We start from the raw sequence: 23,329 nt of genomic DNA, 5'->3' as shown, positions 1-23,329 counted from the left end.
AGGCCTCTGTGTAGTTAGTACCATAGGTTTAGGAGTACCCTTTGGTAACCAGTCTAGCTTTCAGCCGCTTTACACTACCATCAGATAAGTACTTAACAGTATAAACCCACTTACAACCGACAACTTGCCCGTTGCCACCCCGGAGAGGCAAGGGCTTCCTGGACATCCTTAGGGACAACAACAGAGGATAACAAGGAGATAAAATGGCGATGGGAAGTAGAAAGGTGAGTGAGAGAAACATAATTAGAAATAGGATGAAGGGTACAACTGTGTTTACCTTTCTGCAAGGCAATGGGAAGATCAAGATCAGATACTGTGGTTGGGGCTGGTGTGGGGATAACTGCCGGATCTGTCGTCGATGATGGAGTTGGAGGAGGAGCTGGTACATGTTGGCGATGTGTATACACTTGACGAATAGGTGGCACCGGAGGCAAGGACTTGGTCATAGATGAAACAAGAGGAACAAAATCTGCAACTAGAAAAGGAAGAGGAGGAGGTGATGAGGAGGAAGAAACGTCACTGGACCCCAAGAAAAACGGAGTAGACTCAAAGAAGGTAACATCAACACACAGAAAGGAACGTCGAGAGCTAGGATGATAATACTTATACCCTTTCTGAGTCCAGGAATAGCCAAGGAAGATGCACTTAATGGATCGTGCATCTAACTTGTCCCTTCTTGGCCCCAAATTACGAACGAAGTAGACACACCCAAAAACCCGAGGAGAAAGAGGAAACAAAGACAAGGTAGGAAACAAGGTGGTGAATGGAGAATGACCATCAAGGATAGACGTGGGCATCCGGTTAATCAAGAAGCAGGAAGTAAGCACTGCATCACTCTAAAAAGGTTTGGGTACATTCATGTGGTGCATGAGAGATCGAGTAGTTTCCAAAAGATGACGATTCTTTCTCTCAACCACCCCATTTTGTTGTGGGGTGTAGGTACATGAAGTCTGATGGATGATTTCATGTTGGTCTAAATATTCTTGAAATGATGTAGAGAAATATTCACGGCCATTATTGGAACGAAAAATTTTAATGTGGACATCAAATTGGTTGCGAATTTCAGCATAAAATTTTTGGAAAATGGCAAACAATTCACTCATTACTTTCATTAAATAAAGCTACTTCATCTTTGAATAATCATGAACAAAAATGACAAAATAGTTATACCCATTGTATGACATTACTTTATAAGGACCCCAAACATCTGAATGAACCAAAGAAAAAGGACTCGATATACAGTTATCAACTCTAGGACTAAAGGGAACACAATGATTTCCCTAACTGACATGACTCACAATTCAAAACATAAAGATGACTCAATGAAGGAACCAAAGACTTCAAAACTTTCAGTGAGGGATGACCAAATCGATAGTGCCACTGGAGAGGAGAAAGAGATGACTGGAGATGTGTTGACGTACTTCCACCACCGTCAAGATAATACAATCCACCAACTTCATGCCCTCCACCAATCTTCATCCTCGTCTTGAGATCTTGAAAAACACACAGAAGGGTAAAAAGTAATAGAGCAATTAAAAGACTTGGTCAACTTACTAACTAACATAAGGTTAAATGAAAATTTAGAGACATACAAAACTGAGGATAAGGGTAAAGGATCCATGTTAACTTTACCAACATCACAAATGGAGGATGTGAAACCATTAGCAAGGGTAACAGATTGTGATGTTGGGAAATGAGAGAAGGAAGAAAACACACCTGGAGTTCCAGTCATGTGATTGGAGGCTCCAGAGTCAATAATCCAGGGATTGGGTGTGGATGCCAGACAAGCCATACCTGAGTGTGCAAGAGTGGCCATATTTTGTTGAGATGTGGCCTGGACAAACCTCTCATACTCATCACGGGAACACTCATCATCTCCTTCCTAGGAACATCTATGGATGTAGGGAGCATCTAATCAGTTGAATGACTCTCCTGTCTGAAGCTACTGTCACTAGTCATGGCATGTTTGGCCCAAGTTGAAGGTGGACCATGCAAATCATAGCAACAATTAATGGTATGTCCATCCATACCACAGTGTGTACATCTCCTTGGACCCGAACTATGTCCTCTACCACGGGTTCCCCCTGAATCTTGACCTCCAGTACGACCACCACCACGGTTATATGTAGGTCCACTGCTACCACTACGACCAGACTGAGCTCCCCGAGCTCCACCTCTAACACCACGACCTCTTGAAATTGCAAAAGTTGATTTGTCAGAAACACTAGAGTTCTCGGTAGATCCAATAGAAATCCTCCTAAGTCGAGCAAACACCTCTTCTAAGGAAGGGAGAGCTGATCCTCCTAGTATCTAAGCCCACACTGGTTCATACTTCAGCCCCACCAAAAATCGAGTCACATCTAGTTGTTCTCTCTGCTGTTGCTGAACTTTGACATCAGAAGTGAGGGGGTGATAAACATTCAACTCATTACGAATGTTTCTCATACTAGCATAGTACTCCTCAGGACTCTGATTACCCTGTTGCAGATTAAAGTATTCTTGATACAATTGATATACTCTAGTTGTGTTGTCTTGACCCGATTACAACTTCTTAGCATGGTCCCACACTTTCTTGGCAGTATCAAGAAACATGAAATTCACACTAATCTTGGGTTTCATACTATTCCATAACCATGTGATAATCTGTGTATCTTGTTGTTCCCAATCGTCATACTCGTGAGAATCAGTGGAAGGTCTTTCTTCCCTTATGTGTTTCACCTTCTACAGATTTAGCCCAAGGCACATAATTTTCTCCATTCAGTTTAATAGAGGTCATTTGAACATTCTGGTAGTCAGTAAGTTATAAAAAAAAAAATTCAGGTAGTTAGTAGGGACCATCACACTAGTCTTACTGTCACTGTTGTCTCCCATTGCTGAATTCTGTTATTGCTGAATTCGGCACACTACACACTAAACCACACTGCACACTGAACCACACTGTTTTCAGCACTTATTATTGCTGAAAACTGCACTCTCTACACCACAACCCTACCCCATGACTACCTGAAAACTCACTACACTGTTTGAGGATCACTCCCCCTTCGAATCACACTGAAATTTGCATAAACCCTAACACACTACAATCTGAATTCCCACCATACAATCTGAAACACACTTATCATTTGATTCACAACAAGAAATTGCCTAGAAACCTCTTACCTAATCACCCGAAAATCAGAACATACAAGGCACCCATTGCACCACACGAATCAGCCATCTTCTCTTCATCGATTAGGGGAGGGCTTCTTACAAACCACAGCAACCAACCACGAACAGCACAACTAGAGGCATAGAAACCTTCAAGGGAAGAGGGCGATCACTCCTTTTCAGCCCCTCCCTTATCTCCAACTGATGGCGAAGAAAACAAGAGAAAACCCTAGATTGGGTGCACAAAGAACAGAATTCTGGGCAGTTTCGATTTGCTCAGTTTGGCTCGGATACCATATTAGGATTTGGCCTGCCCTTGAAACCTGTTAGACTGATAACAGTAGAAGTAAAAGAAAGAGAGAAAGAGAGAGAAGAAGAAGAAGAGAAGAGAAGGATAGAAAGTTCTGGTTCGAACAAGGGAGAAAAATTATCTCCCATTCGGCCAGATTTGTTTTTATATTACTATTAATCTGGAAATGACACATGTGCCCCCACTTAAGTGAGGGACATAAGATCTAACATAACCTTATACATCAATAGCTTAAACATAAGCATAAAGACAAAAATACCCCTACATAGTTGACATTAACATGTATAAAGCATGCAAGTGCTTCGTTAAGGCGACCTTCCAAGGGCACCTTGTTGCCTAGTTATTTTTTGAAGATAAATAAAAATTTTATTAAAACAAGAAAAAAAGGATACAAGGAAAGGTGATGAGCAATCACCTGAATGAAATGAAAACACCCAAAGTACAAAACTTAAATAGAACTATGACAACTTAAATAGAACTCAACTCAACTCAACTAATTCAAATTTACCCTAGAGTTCTTAATGGAAAAAAAAATAAAAGGCAGTATTTCTATGAGTAATAAAAACACACTTTTTTTTTTATAAGATTTGTTTATAAGAAAATATGACCTAAAAAATCAATCCCTGTAGTTGATGATCATCTAATCCTTATCCCAACTATATGGGATTGGCTTCATGAATCCTGTTTTGCTGTTTTGTTCTGTTTAATGTCATATCCATTGTTAAATTATGATCACTTAAATCATTTCTTACTGCTTTGACCCATGTTCTCTTTGGTCTGCTCCTAGCCCTTTTAGCCCCTTCAACTTGTAATAGATTGCTTCTTCTTAAAATATTGTGGGCAAGAAGTCAAGAACTTCTGTAGTAAGTTGCAGAAGTTCTTTTTGTCTTTGAGAAAGAAGGGATGGAATAGCCCAACAGATCTAGTGAAAAGAACTGTAGAGGCTGAGGAGGAATGGATACTGAGAGGAACTTTGCTCGTGCAAATGTCTGGAGAAAGAAACTCAGAGTTGAGGCCAAAACTTTTATCTTAGAAGAGGTAAAACTAGATGAGGGATTATATTGAAGTTCATTGAACACTGGAAGGTGACTGTATTCCTTAAAAGGGAAAGCCATGTTGTGGTTCAAAGGTTTCATTGAAGGAGCCATCCATTCACAGAGGACGGTAAGCTGGAGAGTTTATTACAGGGGAGGTGATACCACTCATTGGAGTGAAATTTTGGAGCAGAGATGTGGAGCTTATGTGCAATTGACTGAGTTATTCAACCCTGGGAAGAGAAGGTTGGTCTGTATCCCTGAAGGTAAACAGAGCTTGGGCTGAAAACAGATAGTGGAGGCTTTTCAACATTTCCTGGTCGTAATAGGTGATCTGAGTAAATTAATTGAGAGACCTGAAGGGGATGCTAAGATAAAGTGAAGAGTATGGTGGATAAGAAAAAAGAGGTCATTAATAGTTATGCTGTTGCAAGGGTTCAAGAAAAGGCGAGCGGTACAGACATTGTCGAGTCAGTCTAGTTCTCAGATAGGAAGCCTAAACTATTTGTGGAAGGATTCAAGGAAGAACGGGAGAGCCTAAACTATTTCTCATCGTCTCTTTTATCCCTCTTTTATCTCTTTTTTTTTTGATAATTGAATGAATTTTATTAATTGCCAAAGATAAGAGATACAAGCATCCCAAGGGGAGGCACGATATGCGATTTATCCAGAATAGTCATTTACAGCTTTTCAAAATCACTAGATCAAGTTACAAAGTAGCCCAAAAAAGACCTTCCCTGGATACCCCTGTTTGGCCAAGGAATCAGCCACAGTCTTTGTTGACCTGCTTACCCATTTAACATCAACTTGCATATTGCTAGTTAGCCACTTCACTTTTTTGAGGAGTTTTCTATAACCCCAAATGGCAGCGTCTGGGTTTGATAGCCAACCTACTACCTCCTGAGAATCCCCTTCAATTAGAAGATGTTCCACCTCAAGCTGGTTAGCAATCTGGATCCCTTGTACAACAGCTAGTATCTTTGCCCTTGTAGAGTCTCCCACTCCCACTGATCCTGAAAATAAGGAAATAATGTTGCTGTCCTTATTCCTTAGCACACCTCCTACACCCAAAGGCCCAGGGTTACCTTGGCTGCTACCATCGAAGCTCAATTTAATGACACCTTCTAGAGGAGGTTTCCACTCTACCATACTTCTATTCTTCCTAGTGGAGGTATTAGCCATTGCTAACCAATTTCTCCAAAGATTATCACAGGAGAATTCAGCAAACAAGACCAAGGTCTTCAGGACTTTAGCCAATGGATTGCTCTTGTTAAGATACAATCCTTCACTTCAGCAAAACTTCTTTCCTTCTTTAGGAAGATTCTAGCATTCCTTTCCTCCTAAACAGTCCATAAGATAGCTGCCCTAATACATTTCCACATAATTTTACCTCTTCTCATGTGCACCCAAGAGTAGATGGATTAAACAACATACGTACATTAGACGGCGGGTTCCGCCTACATCCAAATAAACTAAAGCTCCAACACCATAAAGCTACAACTAAGGAGCAAGATAATAGTAGATGGTAACAATCCTCATTTTGGGACCTACACATTCCTCTTGTATCTCTTTTTCTTTTTAATAAAATTTTCTATTTTGTCTTCGAAAAAAAAACTTCTTTTTTATGGGTGCTGTAGGTGGCCTTCTATGCATATAAGCAAACTATCTTAGGCTACTTTCTCTCATTTTATCACCTATTGGAGCTATTCCTAGGTTCCTTCAATTGACTTCGTTTTTGATCCTGTTCTTTCTAGTTTTTCCACTCATCCATCTTGGTATATGCATGTCTGCCACATTCATTTTTTTGGACATGTTTCTTGACTGGCCAATACTCATATCCATACATCATAGCTGCCTTATAATTTTGTAATGGAATTTTCATTCAAATCTAAGTGGAATTTTCCTATCACATAAGACCTGATGGAAATCAACTTAACATGGGGCCCACATGGGATATGGGTCAGCAGTGGATCAACTTTAGAAGATCCTGGAATCTTTAGTTGACCTTAGGATGCTCGTTTGGAAGCGTCTTTCTTAGTAAGCTTGTAAAGCTAATTTGGGAAACAGTTTTTGGTTAATGAACAAAGAAAGCTTCTCTACAGAATTTGGTGTGGTTGGCAAGTTGGGGGTGTGATTGTCCTCACCTTTAGGTGTGATTACCTAGGGTTTTCATCTTATTTCCATCTCTTCTCTTCTCTTCTTTCTTTTGTTAGCTATTTGTTTCTATGCTACACATTTAAACTTGAGTTTATTTGCAAGAATAGTGCTGAATCACAAAGATCTTGCATCAATCAGATGCATTAGTGTTTTAAAAGCGCAAGGCACAAATAATGCACAAAGGGCTTTTTGCACCAAAGGCGCGTGCACAAGGCAAGGTGTGTGCCTTTTTGAAATAATGCGCAAAATTTTTAGAAATTCAAAAAAATCAGAATATGTAAAAATATTAAAAATGCAAACTCTAATTTTAACTAAATGTTATATAAAGCCTATTAGTTCAAATTAAAATACATAAACATTACATATAAAACATATTCAAAGTGAAGATGCAAAAATAAAATCAAAGATAGCATATAAAACATTCAAAGTACTCAATAATGCAAGCATGTGAAACAAATAAGAAAAGCATCCCTAGGAACTACACCAAATAGACCAGGATTTTGGCGTCTCTAAGTCGCTGCTTATGTTCTTTATGTGCTATTCTACATATTTATAAGTCAAACCAAATGGACTAGCAAAATAAGATATTTATTTACCTTGGCTTTTGGTTATACATTTCACTTATTTAGAACATGTGCTGTCACTTTCAGGCATACTTATCCCTTCCAGAAGGAATGGCATCTGTGGTTGGACTGATAGCAATGATGACCGATCACTACAATGTTTTGGTGGGTTATAAATTGTGCCTTTTCATTTTGTTATTTTTTATTTTCCTTTATAGTTTTTATTATATGCATGTTGGTTGAATGCTAAAAAATATTGCCTCTCTATTATCTATTACTAGTGATTCTAATTGGTTTGTTCTTTCACTAAGTACAATAATGAAGAACAGAAAGACCATGCTCTTTGACATAATTGTATTGCACAACCCTGAACCTTTAGAAATTGGTGGAGCCTCAGAGATATAATGGTGAATTGGTGACATCTCCCTTTCATACTCTAGGCCTGTAGCTGAATGGGTGGATTTAGGAGGTTTGAGCTGCTGTTCCTAGTTCAAGGGCTCATGCCTGTTCATGGGTGTTGAGGGACTCATCTTCAGTCAGACTCTCAAATTGAAATATATTGGTTGATTGCCTCGTTGATTGGTCCTTGAATGTCATGCTATTATATCAGAGAGGGAAGACCTTGAGTTATAGATTGTATCTGCCACTTGTTTTTGTTCTGATCTGCAAATGGCTGGCTTGATTGCCATTTGTCAGGAATGTACTATTAGGTAGTTATCTTTACTTGACTCCTTTCTTGCTGAGCTAGGATTTGTGTAAAGGGGTAGTTGTTGATTGCATCTATTTTTTCTTTTCTTTCTTTTTTTCCCAAGTTGTTAGAGATGTAACAGGTCTGCTACATGATTGGAGGTTTGTCTATGTTCCTGTTTCTGTATTCGTCGCATACAAACTGTTATAACTAATAAAGTTATTGTTGCTGACAAAAAATCTAAATTAGAAGTTAATTAATTTCCCCTGAATAGAACTCAGGTCTATCTTTATTTTCCAAGTGAACTTTTTTACTTTTTATTTTACTAGTGCTGTTATTGATAAAAAGATTTACTAGTGCTGTAAATTAAATATATTAAGTTTCAAAAACATTTGATTTTTTTTTTTGTTTGAAATAAAATTTCTGCTTTTATATAACAATTTCTACCAGGAATACAAATAAAATTTATAATAGTTACTTTAGCAATCTAAAAACTGAGACTAATGGTTATATTTCTATACTTTTTGACTGGGATTGATATAGGTTAATCCATTAAGTTATAGAATCTGTACTCTATGGCCAAACCAATCATTTATATACATTACGGACATTCTGTTTACTTGTCAGGATAGATTAGCCTGAATCTAAAAACAATTTCATTGTGAATTCACAGGAAGGGAGTGATAGTGAACGAGAAAGCAATGATGCATCAGAAATATCTCGAAAGCCTCAAAAGCGTGGTCGGGGAAAAGTTCAAACTAATGTTACGAAAGGATTGGATGGATATTTTCCAGATTTATTGAATTGCCAGTCTGGTGGATCAAGTTATGGGTGCTTATCATTATTGAAGAAGAAACGCTCCGGTGGTAAAATCTCATGGGAAAATTATGGCACTTGATCATATCTACTTGTCAAACGATTATATTGGTCATTAATTATAGAAATATGCAGGTGTGGAAGGGGATTCTTGGGTGGTTATGGACTTGTGGGTTGGTTAAAAAAATAACAGGAACTATGGCAATATTGACAGTCTGACACTTTATGATGGAGATTAGACATTTTCTGAGGGAATTAGGAAGCACTTTCTCTTGAGTTCAAAGATCAGCAAGTAGTTTGGCTGATGCATTAGAAAAGGGGGTGAATGGGGCTCAGTTGTTTTGGGGTCAATTGTATGTAGAATGAATGTAATCAACAAGGAATTTGGTTAGATGGCAGTTGCAGCCTAACTTAAAATCTTAGGATGCTAAATTTGCCTGTGTACAATGTTTTAAAAGGCATGGGAGGTGTACACTTGGAGGCGCTGGAGTCACTACCAAAATGCCCTGAGGCGTATGCTAGAGGCGTTGACACCTCTGAGGCATATGCTTCAGGTGCAAGAGGCATATGCCTCATGCACTTTTTTCATGAGGCGTGCTAGCGGCATATGCCTCATGCGCCTCATGCACATCTTATATAAAAAGACACAACAAAAAAGAAAAAAAAGGAAAGGAAAAGAAAGGGAAGGGAAAGAAAAAGAAAGTGAAGAAAAAAAAGAGAAAAGGAAAGGGAAGGGAAGAAAAGATAAGGGGAAAGAAAGTGGTTTTCCCCCCGCCCGCTCTGGTGAGCGAGGTTTGCTCGCTTGCCTCCGCTTCGACAAGACCCCCCCCCTCTTTCAACTAATGTTATGCATCTTTATTCTTCTTAATATAAAAGATTTTTATTAAAAATAAAGAAAAAATGAGATCCCCCTTCCTCTTCATCCTCTTTCCCTTCCTCCTTACCTCCTCCTCTTAAGGAGTTTTATGCCTCCTTGTGTTTTGGAGGCTTACGCCTCTTGCGTTCTGAACTACGCCTCACACCTCTTGGTAGTGGAACGCCTCGCGTCACGCCTCCACATTTCAAAACATTGTCTGTATATAACTTATTATTTTCTCTATAATCAATAAAATTATCACGGTATTCAATAAAAATAAGATTGTATATGTTTGTGTATCAATGTTTTAAAACGCGGAGGTCTGATGCAAGGTGTTCCATTACCTAGAGGCATGAGGCGTAGTTCAGAATGTAAGAAGCGTAAGCCTCCCGCATACAAGCCTCCTTAAGAGGAACATGGTTTAAAATTTTCGATACGATACGCCCAATACGGGGTGTATCATATCGTATCTTTGAAAAATAGATACGGGATACGCGTGGAAATCGATTGTTTCGTCTTTTTTCATGCATGTCGAACCTGTGTCGGGGGTGTACCGTGGCGTATCGACGAAAAAGATATGACCAAAAACTAAAAAAAAAATAAAGAGGGAAAGCAAGCTTCTTTCCCCGAAATAAGCCTTCTTTCACCCCCAAATGACTCTAAAACTCCAAACTTCATTCTTAGAGTGCTAGATTTGCAAAAGTTTGCAAGAAACAAGTGTGAATCGTTAACTTTTTTTTAAAGATTTTTCAAAATTTGAAAAAATATGGCAAAAATAGGTAATTTTTTTTTCTAATTTTTATAATATCTTGTGATTTCTTTTTTTTTCTTGGATGTTTAAATTTATGTTGATCTGCATTTCTTACATTCAAAATCATAATTTTTTTTGTGTTATTAGTAGATTTATGGAAATTTCATGAAAATATTTGGGGAAAATATAAATTAACAAAAAATTTGAAAATGTGATTTTTTCTTTGCTTCTAAAGACTAAATATGTTTTAGATCTATGGATTTATCCATAGAGCAATTGGAATTTCTTCTTTAACATTTTTTTTGATTTTTTTATATATTTAGAATTAAAAAATAAAAAATAAATAATTATATTTTATCATTTGATCACTACAATTGAATATTTTATAATTCTATGGATGATCTATCATATCCACAGACCAATTGAAATTTCTTCTTTAATAATTATTTTTTTTATTTTTATATTTTTAGAATTAGAAAATAAATAAATAATTAATTATATTTTATTATTTGATCACAATGATTGAATATATTATAATTCTATGGATGATCTATCATATCCACAAAGCAATTGAAAATTTTCTTTAATAACTATTTTTGAATATATTATATAATGTTTATTTATTTATTATAATTTTTGGAATAATAAATAGTAATTATTTAAATAATAAATAATAATTAATTATATTTTCACATAGAAGTTGTGTCAATGCATGTTTTATGGTTGAATAGGAGAGTTGGGTTTTTCCCATCCCATAAAACATTGAAACTTAAGAATTATAATTTATAAATTATAGTTAAGCATAGGATTTTTAATGAAGTTATAATTAGCTACAATATATTTCTGCATAAAACCATTAAAATATATTAATTTACTGTATATACACCTCATTGAGGTCATATATTTATTGTTGTTGATGTATATTTATGATTTATTAACGTATTTATAGTGTTTCCAAGTGTATCTATGCATATCGTAGTTTTTCTCCCATACACATGCGTATCGAAGGCGTATCCCGATACACCTCTTAAAATTGCCTTTCCAATACACTTGGCATTTCCGATACTTTGAACCTTGAAGAGGAGGGGGGATGAGGAGGAAGGAGGAAGGAGGAAGAAAAATCTCATTTTTCTTTATTTTTAATAAAAATCTTTTATATTATGAAAAATGAAGATGCATAGAACTAGTTGAAAGAAGATGCCCACTTTCCTTCCCCTTATCTTCCCTTCCCTTCCCTTCCCTTTTCTTTTCTTTCTTTCTCTCTCTCTCTCTCTCTCTCTCTCTCTCTCTTTTCTTTTCTTTCTTTCTTTCTTTTTCTTCCCCTTCACCTTCTTTTCTTTTCCTTTCCTTTCCTTCTTTTTCTCATTTTCTCTTTTTTTTTTGTCTTTTTACATGAGGTTTGCATGAGGCGTATGCCTCATGGAAAAAACGTATGAGGCATACACCTCTTACACCCTAGGCATACGCCTTAGAGGTGTCAGCACCTCTGCCCTACACCTTAGGGCGTTTTGGGGGCGCCTCGCCTGGAGGTGTGCTTCTAGGCGTACACCTCCCACACCTTTTAAAACACTGTTGTGTATGTTGAGAAGTTAACCTTCTCTCTAGTTTTTGATCTATATCAAGATCTGATACTTTTAGGCCTCTTTTGGGTCTGAGATTGTGGGATGTTTTATTTTTCTCTCTTATCCTTTTTATATTTATATTACATACCTTTTAATTTTATAAAGTAACTATTTTCTTTTGGTCAATAACAGCTAATTTCATTAATGATTATAGAGGAAGAAAAATACAAGAAGAGGAGGGCATTAGAAGGCATTAGAAGTTCTTTTTTTTTTTTTAATTTTATATACAATTGACTTCTTCCCATCCCTTGTTTTGCCAGAACATCAGCAAAGGCATTAGAAGTTCTTTTAACCAAACTAAGTCTCACATCCATATTTTGTGTTAGCTACTTGAATTTCTTCCGTTCATAATTGAAAATCCAGAAACCATTTTCTTCCCTTTGCAGCCATTCTATTACCAGCTATGAATCACCTTCTATAATCTGCTTACTTAAATTCATATTCTTTGCCTTTTGCACTCCCTCCATAACAACCATAGTCTCAGCCCTTAATGAGTCACCTACACCGGTTGGACTTGAGAAGAAACCAATAATTCTGCTTTCACCATTTCTAATAACACCACCAATACCAGAAGGACTTGGGTGACCCGCACTACTCCCATCAAAGTTTAGTTTGGTGTAGTCATTGGTTGGTGGAGACCAAAGGGTGCTTGCAATGATCTTGTTACGGTCTGATCAAGCCACTTTCTTCCAGTTTTTCATAATGTCACCTATTGGGAAATCGGCAAATAGCTCCAAAGGCTTCACCCAATGAACCACTTGAATTATAATGGTCTCTACAATGGCCTCTTTGTTTCTTTCCTTAACTGAAAAAAATTCTTGAATTCCAAAATCAGTTTGCGTTTGTTCCAGGGCTCCAAATGTTGGATAGTGTCTTGGTGACAAATGAAATATTTGATTCTATGCAAAGAGAGGGTTCTCTAGGTATGATCTGTAAGTTGGATTTGGGAAAGGCTTATGACAATGTTAATTGGAGATGTTTGGACTTTGTTCTAGAGAGGATGAATTGTGGTCAGAAATGGAGAAATTGGATAAAAGTCTGTATTACCTTTCCTAAATTTTCTATTCTGGTTAATGGACAATCAATGGGTTTCTTCAAAAGCTCAAAGGGACTTCGGCAGGGATACCCTCTTTCCCCCCTATTATTCATATATGTAGTGGAAATTCTCACTATTTTCATTAAGTTAGTGGGGGAGGAGGGCCTATGGAAAGGTTTTGAGGTGACTCCAGGTGGGGAAAGGGTGCAAGTTTTACAATTTGCAGATGATACCTTATGCTTTATAGAAGCAAAGGAGGATCAAATTGAGATTTTGGTTGGGGTGCTCAGTTGGTTTGGAGTAGTATTTGGTCTGAAGGTAGATTGGAACAAAAGCAGTTTGTTTCCGGTGGGAAAGGTGGAAAATATTGAGGATTTAGCAGAAAGACTAGCTTGTCAAGTGGGGTACTTACCAACTAAGTACTTGGGTCTCCCCTTAGGAGCTAAATGTACTTTTGCTTTGATCTAGGAACCAGTTCTGGAGTGTTTGGAAAAGAAATTGGCTTCTTGGAAGGCTAAGTATTTATCCTCAGGGGGCAGGATTATACTTCTGAAAAGGTCTCTGACTAATCTCCTAGCTTTTTATCTTTCTCTTTTTCCTATCTCAGGGAAAATATCCCAAAGAATTGAGAAGCTGTAAAGGGAATTTTTGTGGAGGGGGTGGGAGGAAAAGAAGACTGTACACTTGGTAAGCCGGGAACAGGTGCGTTTACCAAAAGATAAAGGAGGTTTGGGTATCAGAAAAGTAAGGAACTTTAACACTGCACTTCTTGGGAAATGGATCTGGATGTTTGGAATGGAAAGAAAAGAATGGCAGAGGACTCTAATGGCAGCCAACTACAATACAGATAGTGGGGATTGGATCACTAGCACTTCTTTCAATTCTCTTGGCTGTTCAATTTGGAAAAAAACATGGACATCCTTCCTGTCTTTAGTAGAGGATTGAGAACCAATCTGGGTAAAGGGGATAGATTGCTTTTCTGGAAGGATCCTTGGTGTGGCCAATCCACTCTCTCAGATCAATTCCCACAGTTTTTCCAGATTGTAGAACCCCAGGATGCGTTTATCTGGGAGTGTTATGAAACTAACGAAGGTTCTGTGATCTGGTGTCCTTCCTATAGAAGGAATTTTCAAGATTGGGAGATTCTTCACTGAACTTCTGGAGCTGATTTCTCTTCAGCCCCTGGATCAGCTTGTGGAAGATAGTTGGGTATGGAGTTGGAGTTCGGATGGCCAATTCTGTCAGATCTTTTGTTAGACATTTGTCTAACCTCAGTCCAACAGATTTTCTAGCTGCTAAAGTTTGGAATTTTGTAGCCTCCTCAAAGGTTAATTCTTTAAGTCTGGGCTGCATCTTTAGACGCATGTTTAACTAAAACACATTTGTTAAAAAGAAGTATCCAGATCCAAGAATTAGTTTGTGTGCTATGCAGGCAAAAACAGGAAGACAGCAGCCATGCGTTCATCCACTGCTTTGTCTCAACAAAAATCTGGAATCATTTTTGTTATTGCAGTGGCTTCCGCAGTTCGAACCAGTAGAGAATGAAGAAGAAGAACCATTCGAACTTAGTAGGCTAAACCCTACTAGTCGACCATAGTATGGATTAGGGATTCTAATTAGTGTACAAAGACTAAACTGCCCCCACTTAAGTATGGGACAGGATGTCTATAGAAGTAATATTAGGACTGCCACATAAGCATATAACTTAAACAGAATGAAAAGGCTAATCTACCCTTATTCGGCCAATTCTAACACTTACCCCTCAAGCTGGAGAATATATGTCATTATAATCCCAACTTGTTACATATATAGTTCACTCTCCCTGAGATCAAACCTTTTGTAAACAAACCTGCCTACTGATCACCTGAGCCCATATGTTTTGTGCTTATCTCTCTAATAAGGAGTTTATCCCTCACAAAATGGCAATCAATCTCTATGTGCTTTGTTCTCTCATGAAAAACAAGATTAGATGAGATGTGAATTGCAGCTTGATTATCACAGTACAATCTCATAGGTTTGTTCGTTGAGAATCCAATTTCTTGTAGGAGATTTTTCAGCCATACTAATTCACATGTAGTGTGTGCCATGGCTCTTTATTCGGCTTCAACACTACTCCTTGCCACAACAGTCTGCTTCTTACTCTTCCATGTCACCAGATTTCCTCCAAGGAATGTGCAGTAACCTGTAGTAGATTTTCTATCCGACACTGACCCTGCCCAATTTGCATCTGTATACCCAACTACCTCAAGTCTTCCTCCTGGTTTGTACTATAACCCACAGCCTAGAGCTGCCTTAAGGTACCTTACAATTCTAAGAATTGCATCCCAGTGAGGTATCCGGGGATTTTGCATAAATTGGCTCACCACACTAACAACAAAGGAGATGTCTGGTCTTGTGATAGTCAGATAGTTCAGCTTCCCCACTAACTGTCTGTATCTTCCAGGATCATCAATTATTTCTCCTGTATCACTTCATAACTTAGCATTTGGTTCCATGGGAGTTTCAGCCGGTTTCACACCTAGCAGCCCTGTTTCATCCAGTAGATTAAGGACATATTTTCTTTGGCACAGGTTTACACCTTGTTTTGATCTAGCAACTTTATATCCAAGAAATACTTCTTCCCAAGGTCTTTTGTTTGAAAATGGTCTTGTAGAAAGGCCTTTAGTTTGTCAATTCCCAATTTGTCACTGCCAGTTATGACAATATCATCCACATAGACTACTAATAAAATCTTTCTGGCTTCAGAATCATAGATGAACACTGAGTGGTCAACTTGACATTATTTCATTCTAAAAATCTTCACTTCATTAAACTTCCCAAACCAAGCACAAGGAGATTGTTTCAACCCATAAATTGCCTTTTTTAGTAGGGCTGTTCACGGGTCGGGTTGGGTCAGTTTAGTAGTGTTTTTTCAACTGACCCGACTTGGCCGAAACCGACCCTCTATTAAGTAAAACTGACCTGGTCATTTTGAGTCGGTTTGTGTTTGTTTGGGTTTCAACCAACTCCAAGCTTGCACAATGCGCATGAAGTCAAAGTACTAATATTATATATAGTATTTTAGAATATATTTTCTGGAAATATATATTTAAAACTAAAACATATATACAAATATATCAAAATATAATTTTCTAATTTCTGGAAATATATATCTGATATATTTCAGGATATGTATTTTTTCAGATATATATTTATTATTTAAAACTAAAATATCTATATTTAACAGATATTTTTTCAGAATATATATTTTCACAACTCGGTTTGGCTTTGGTTTTCACATTTGAAAGCCGAAACCGAACCGAATTATTGGTTTGTTCATTTTTGCAACCCAAAACCGACCGGTAGTGAAGAAAAACCGGCCAACTTGGGTTGGGTCCGGCCGGGTTGGTCGGTTTGGATTTATTTGTGAACAACCCTATTTTTCAGTCTACACACCTTACCATACTCCCCCTGAGCAACAAACCCAAGTGGTTGCTTCATATATACCTCCTCAATAAGGTAACCATGGAGGAAGGCATTTTTAATGTCGAGTTGAAACAAGGGCCAATCATACATAACTACCAAGGAAATTAAGATGCAGATTGAGCCAATCTTTGCCATTGGAGTGAAGGTCTTCGTATAGTCCATCCCATACAATTGAGAATAACCTTTAGCAACAAGTCGGGCCTTCAAATGCTCCACACTGCCCTCCGGCAAGTATTTAACAGTATACATCCATTTACGACCCACAACATGCTTACCTGGAGGAAGAGTAGTGAGCTCCCACGTGTAAGTATGCTGAAGAGTAGAGAGTTCCTCCTCCATTGGTTGACGCTACCCGGGTGAAGTAAGGGCCTCCTAGACATCCTTAGGTATAGATATAGATGACAACAGAGAAACAAACTGGCGATGTGAAGTAGAAAGGTGAGAGACCGAACCGTGGACACTCCCTAATTCTCCCCCCAAGTCTGAGCGTAAGGTTTGCACATCCACTTGGAAATGAACTCGAACCATGTTATGAAACAACCTAAAGGTTGGAAAAATTTTTGATTTTTGTTTGAGAAAGTAGATCCAAGTGTACTTGGTACAATCATCAATGAATAACACAAAATACTTGTATCCTATCCGAAAAACAATAGAAGAAGTCCAAATATCAATATGAATAATTTGAAAATGCGAAGTAGCATGTTCAGCTCAGTGAGTGAATGGTAAAATATTACTCTTGCTCAAACAACAAGAAACACAAGATGCATCAAAGGATTTCATAGAAGGAATTTTAGTTTTAATAAAATCGGAGTCAAATAAGTATTTAGGTGGCCCAAGTGTTTATGCCACAAATCCCAGACATAGTTTCTTTGATTCAAAACATGACTCAATGTAGAAGAGCTCAAAAGAGCAGAGGATGATGTTGATGGAGATTTCTCAAACTCCAAAGGAAACAAGCGGCCCATCCTACGCCCCTTCCTAATGCACTGGTTCTGAATCAAACAACCATCAGAGGAAAATGTTAGAATATGACATTCATCTACTAATTGACCAACTGAAATAAGGTCGGCAGTAAGTTTTGGAACAAGGAAGGTTTTAGCAAGGGACAAGGTATTTGAGGGGGAAAGTTTGATACACAAGTCATCACTCCCAGTGATGTCAAGTTTCTCGCTATTAGCAGGGACAATATGTCTATGGTTGGTTTCAGACAGTCTGCTTGAAGGTTCAGGATAGACCCAGTCATATGATTTGTAGCACCAGAATCAATTATCCAAATGTGAGAGGGGAAAGAGCAATAACTAGAGAATTCACCAGATAGGTCGATAGTAGAAAAGGCGGATGAGATGGTAGAGGATACTAGTTGTCGTATCTCTTCCTTATTCATGGAAGTAGAGGATTCTCCCTTGGCAATAGGGGTATCGAACACTTGTCCCTTATGACGCCTGATAAGCTCATGGCTGATTCTTCTTCATGGGCCCCTTGGGTGTGACAAATTGGGCAATTTGGAATGATATGTCCATGTTGTTTGCAATATGTGCAGACATTCTTCTTTTTGCAATGAGAGGCTATATGTCCATATCTTTTACACTCATAGCATTGAGTTTTAGAAGGGTCTTTTCCACCAGATTTCTTATTCCCTTGTGCAAGAAAAACAGTATCAGTCCCTGAATCTGGATGTTTCCGTTCTATGTTTGCAGCAGTTAGGAGTCTAGTTTCTTCCCTCAACAATTCTCCCATCACAGAGTCTAAGTTTGGAAGAGTTCCTCTACTCAAAATATTTGACCTGATTATTTCATACTCAGGTCTCAGCCTCATGAGAAGCTGGTGAACTTTCCTATTTTCAAAATGTTTCTGTTAATACTTGACACATTCAACAGGATCAGAAGGTTCAGTATGAACAAGTTGATATTCAGCCCAGAGATCAATAATGCCTGAATAGTATTCTTGTTTCTTTTTGCCCCCCTAACAATAAGCAAAGATTTCAGATTCAATCTGGTATTGCCGTGACATATTGGATTGATGATAAACCTTTCCAAATAAGCATACATCTCATAGGCAATCTTCAGTCTTCTCATAGGGACACTAATGTAAGGCACAATGGAGCTCAAAATCTAGGAGACTAACTTTTCATTGTCTAGCTTCCATTGTGTATAGGCTTTACTATCAGCCTCAGCCTCATCAGGTTTACATACAGTCCCATTCAAGTAACCTTCAAGTACCTTTCCCTCAACATAGAAATCAAAATGGAACTTCCACATATTGTAGTTAGTTCCATCAAATTTTACAAGGAGAAAATCAACCTTTTCAACCATCATGAATGAGCCAAAAAAAGAAAAAAAAACCTAGAATAGCAGCACTAATGTTGGAAAATCACTCAAATCAGCAATGAACAAGGCAGAAAATTACTTCAGCCGACCACAGTATTCTTCAGAAAAGTAAAATGAGGGATGAAGCATGAAATACAGACAAATCCAAGGCAACTTCAGCAGGAAACTTTAGAGAAGGATAAAAGAATCCTCCAATAAACACCACCGAATTAGGGCAGCACAAACTAGGGTTCCAAGGACTGATGACCAAGAAAAGAAAATACCCTAGGGCAGCACAAAAACTAGGGTTCCAAGGACTGATAACAGTCGATTATGACAATAGTGTGATGCATCAAGTTGAAATGAGAAGTTTTCCAGATCGGCTTGAAGAGAGGACCTGATGTCTGTTGAAGTTCCTTAGTCAGAAGCAAAATAAACCAGGTTCGAAACTGCTGCTTGAGGGAGGAAGAAGCCAGACTGTTGAGATTCCTTAATCTGTAACTGTTCAAAACTGAACTACAAGGAGAAAAGCTTCTGCCGCCCTGGAGAAATCAGTACACAGACGGAGGAAGAAAACAAATCTGCTGCCGCCTAGGAGAGAAGAAGACCAGAGCTCCTACAAGACTTGCCAGTTTCCACTGATTTTCTGAGAGAAAGAAGAAGGTTCTGGGTGACACAGCTGGTTAGAGATTATAGAGCAGCCAAATATGCCCAACGAAAGAGAACAAAAAACCCTAATATGCCCAATGAATGAGCAAGGAAAGAGCAGAGATTATAGAGCAGCCTGCTTTGAAACCATGTCAACTGACCCAGAGCAGAATACAGAATTCTAGGGATGAAGAATGGATGATTCTAGCCTACCCCAAGGGTCCTTTACATAGAAAGTGAAATTAAAGAAATTATAGAGGCCCTTGCTGGGCTGAAGTGAAAATAATAATAATAAATAAGAGAAACAATAAAATATGGACTACAGTAAAATGGTACATCAAGGAGTTTCTTCACAAGAATTGCTTCTCGGTGCTTCTACTCGGACTCAAACTCAAACTCTAAGAAAAGACAATAATAAAAGAGGATAAAAATTTAAAAAATATAAAGGACTATTAAATATTATTAAGAAATAATGTAAAATTAAAATAAACAATGATAAATAGATTTTCAAATATTAAAATATTATAAAAATTAAGATAATAAAAAATCAATTTAAATATAACAAAAATGTAAAAAAAAACAAATGATAATAATAATAATATGGATAAGTGAAAATATTTAAAATATTTTCAATAATGTTTTTAAAATATTAAAAAAACAAGTTATTATTAAAAAGTAAGAATAAAAATGCACTAGCCCAATTATTGGAATTAACATAATTCTATAGCAAATATTACTTGTAAAATTTTAATGAACTACACATTTCATAACTACTTGGAGATTACCATTTGTTGGGATACCCTACACATAGTTGGATAAGAAACGCCTAGGTGAAAAATCAACATGAAAAGATAACATTTGGTTCATCGAGAAAAAATTTCACTAGTTTTGGGTATTTCCAAGATGCTCTACCTGGTTCCTTTGGTTCCATCCAAGCATTATAATAACCACAAGAAATAAATAAATGGAGAATATCATATTTGCTCCTGGAGCTGATCCAATACATTCATGCAACTGGAAATTCAAAATGCATCCATAAGCCATAGCATCAAGGTCAACTATCATGAATTTCAATTAAAACTTGACATAAAACACAAATGTTCAATGATTTTGCAAGGGTAATACTTGAAACAAGTTAACATAAAATATAATTGTTCGATGATTTTACAAGGGTTTGAACCTTGGTGGCCATCAATTTACCATGCATACACCGAAAACTTCTAATATAGAATTTGATTCACATAAACACACCAAGAGGTTCTAACAATGCAGAATTTGGAATATCACACTTTCAAGTCGCTGAAAGGGAGAAAGACAATTTTAATCCTTAAGACTGAATAGAGCTTTACACTCATCTGAAACTTTGAGAAAGATTTACACCCTATACCTCATATCTGAAACTTTGAGAAAGATTTACAAAAAAAAATGTTGAAGTCATTCATGCTTATATTACTAAAATAATGGAAAATCATAATGAAAAGAGTTGTATGATCTTCCTTTGGTTAATGCTCGGCTTCCTAAGACAGGAATATTAATATGACCTTAGCAATCATGACCTCCTCCATGGCTTTGTTTTCAATGATACATGCATTCTATTTTCCCCAAAATGGCCTACATAACTGCAGCAGGAATCATTTACACATTGACCTCCCATCCTTGCTAAGATCCCTAATCTGCCAAGCCTTCAAATGATTTCCATTACAAAAAATGCAATGGAGCCTTTACACAAAATTTCAGCATTAAGGTATTTGCCCTGCACTGATACACAGAGAAGAAAATAAATCTTGGATAACCAATTTTTAGTTTAAAGACCCAACAAGTGACATTTGTTATTCCATCAAAGCTGTATTTTTTTTTTGGTAAAAAGGAATTGTGAAAACAGAAGCAACATACTAGAATTCATGTACAATTTTGTAAGATGTTGCTAATGCACTAGTGCCCAAATTCCATACACTCTAAGACTCTAACCCTCTAAAGGAAACATGATAAATGGGATGATTGGCACAATTCTATTGTGTCTCTTTTACATAGTACAACCTACAGCCTTTAGGGTGTGATCTGTTAATTTTGTAGGGTTGGCATTTGAGAAATTTGAGTAAACATGGGAAATAGCATGGGAGCAATACCTGCAGCTGTGTTTGGGTCATTACAGAAGGGATTATTGGGATTTTTGAAACCAGAGAAAGTAACAAAAGCACAGGGAAGGTGTTCTCTTGAAATTGTTGGCCTTAGGGAAACTTTCAGAATGATAGACAAAGATAATAGTGGCCATTTCACATTCAAAGAATTCAAGGCTAGATTGAAAAGAGTTGGTGCAAATCTTAAGGAATCAGAAATTTATGATTTAATGCAGTAGATTTTCTGTTTAGGTACCCAGTAGATTTTCCAGTTTCATTATTTTCTTGTCATTTTTTTTCTCAATTTTTATAACATAGGCTTTGGATGTATTGCTATTTTATTGTCATGTTGCATCTCTTTTGTATAACATGATAGTGCTGGCTACATTGAGGAACCCACATAAAACAGATATAGCCATGTACAACTATTATCCCCCAACAAAAAAATAAATTTAAAAAAGAGGAAAGGGAAGAAGGATTTAAAGAAATTGATACAAAGATGAGGTCAAATTTTCAGTCTTTCCGCGTTCGGTGGTGTATTCGGTGCTATTGAACACAACCTCAGTGTTGTGAGGACTCTTTTGCAAGAGTCACATGTGCCCCTCATTTTGGGTGGAGGCTACTAGTACTGTTGTACATCTAATTAATTGCATTCTTTCATCTGTTGTTGCTAACATGTCACCTCATTCGAAAGGGTTTAGTTGCCCTCCAGATCTTTCCCATCTTCATGTTTTGGATGCCTATGCTTTTTTCATCTTCCCTCTCGTGAACGTTCTAAGCTTTTAGCTCAATCTGTTATATGTGCCTTTGTCGGTTACAGCCCTAACCACAAGGGATATCTTTGTTATGGTCCCTTTGCACGTCGTATTCGTATTTCTTGGAATGTGATCTCTCTTGAGCACATCTTTTTTTTTCAGGAGTAGCCAAGTTATTTGCACCTTTTGTTTCTTGAGCACATTTGTCTTCAACTGTTGTGAAGGATCTTCTCGTCTTCTCTTGCAAGCAAGTTCGTGGTCCAGTGCCTGTGCCTACGACCCCCCTTCCTCTCGGTCCAGCCTGTTCATCTGTCCCAAACAACTCCGTAATTGACACTCCTGTTTTAGTTCTGTTCCTTTGTGTCGTTCTTCTTGTATCTCTAGACCACCTGATCACTATGGTTTTTCTTCAAACCATAGTTCCTTTTCTACTGTTTTGTCTTCTATGGATATTCCCCGTTCTTATCTGTAGGCTATTAGTAGTTCTCACTAGAGAGATGCCATGGATGTAAGGATTCAAGCTTTTTAGGAGAATGGCACCTAGGACCTGGTCCTAGCTCCTTCTGATGTCTCTATTATTGGGAGCAAGTGGGTCTAATCCATTAAGCTGAAATATGATGGCTCTCTAGGTGATACAAAGTTCGACTTGTGGCTCAGGGCTATACACGGGAGTATGGCATTGACTATGAGGAGACATTTGCTCTTGTGGCCAAGATTACTACAGTTTGTGTTTTGCTAGCCCTCTCTACAATACACTCTTGGACTATTTCTCAATTGGATGTGAAGAATGCTTTTCTACATGGGCATCTCAAAGAAAAAGTATGTATGAAACCCCCTCTGGGGTATTGTAGTGATCCTTCCCTCGTTTTCTAGTTGAAGAAATCTCTCTACGGGCTGAAGCAAGCTTTTCTAGCATGGTTGACATTGTTGTGAAAGCTGGGTCTAATCAGAGTGCTTTTGATTACTCTCTCTTTGTTCGGAAGAGATCCTAGGTTATTACTATTCTTCTCTTGTATGTGGATGACATATTGTTTACTGAACAACATGGATATAGAGGG

General features: G+C 37.5%; 1 protein-coding gene across 14 annotated transcripts in view; it reads left to right on the top strand.

The window, feature by feature from the left end:
• LOC148867422 (protein ALWAYS EARLY 3-like) overlaps positions 1-23,329 on the top strand; it is a 94,253-nt gene that overhangs the window by 21,019 nt on the left and 49,905 nt on the right. For all 14 annotated transcript variants that reach the window (XM_088976964.1, XM_088976957.1, XM_088976953.1 and 11 more), the window contains 2 exons: positions 7,299-7,376; positions 8,573-8,765. In XM_088976964.1, the coding sequence (XP_088833090.1) occupies positions 7,299-7,376; positions 8,573-8,765 (271 nt within the window). The remainder of the gene's footprint in view (positions 1-7,298; positions 7,377-8,572; positions 8,766-23,329) is intronic.

This window comes from Nelumbo lutea, chromosome 3 (assembly GCF_056320005.1).
Source record: "Nelumbo lutea isolate HS-2025 chromosome 3, American lotus-T2T, whole genome shotgun sequence".
Taxonomy (NCBI): Eukaryota; Viridiplantae; Streptophyta; class Magnoliopsida; order Proteales; family Nelumbonaceae; genus Nelumbo; species Nelumbo lutea.
Note: the sequence above shows the minus strand (reverse complement) of the source record. Positions and strands in the feature narration are given on the sequence as shown.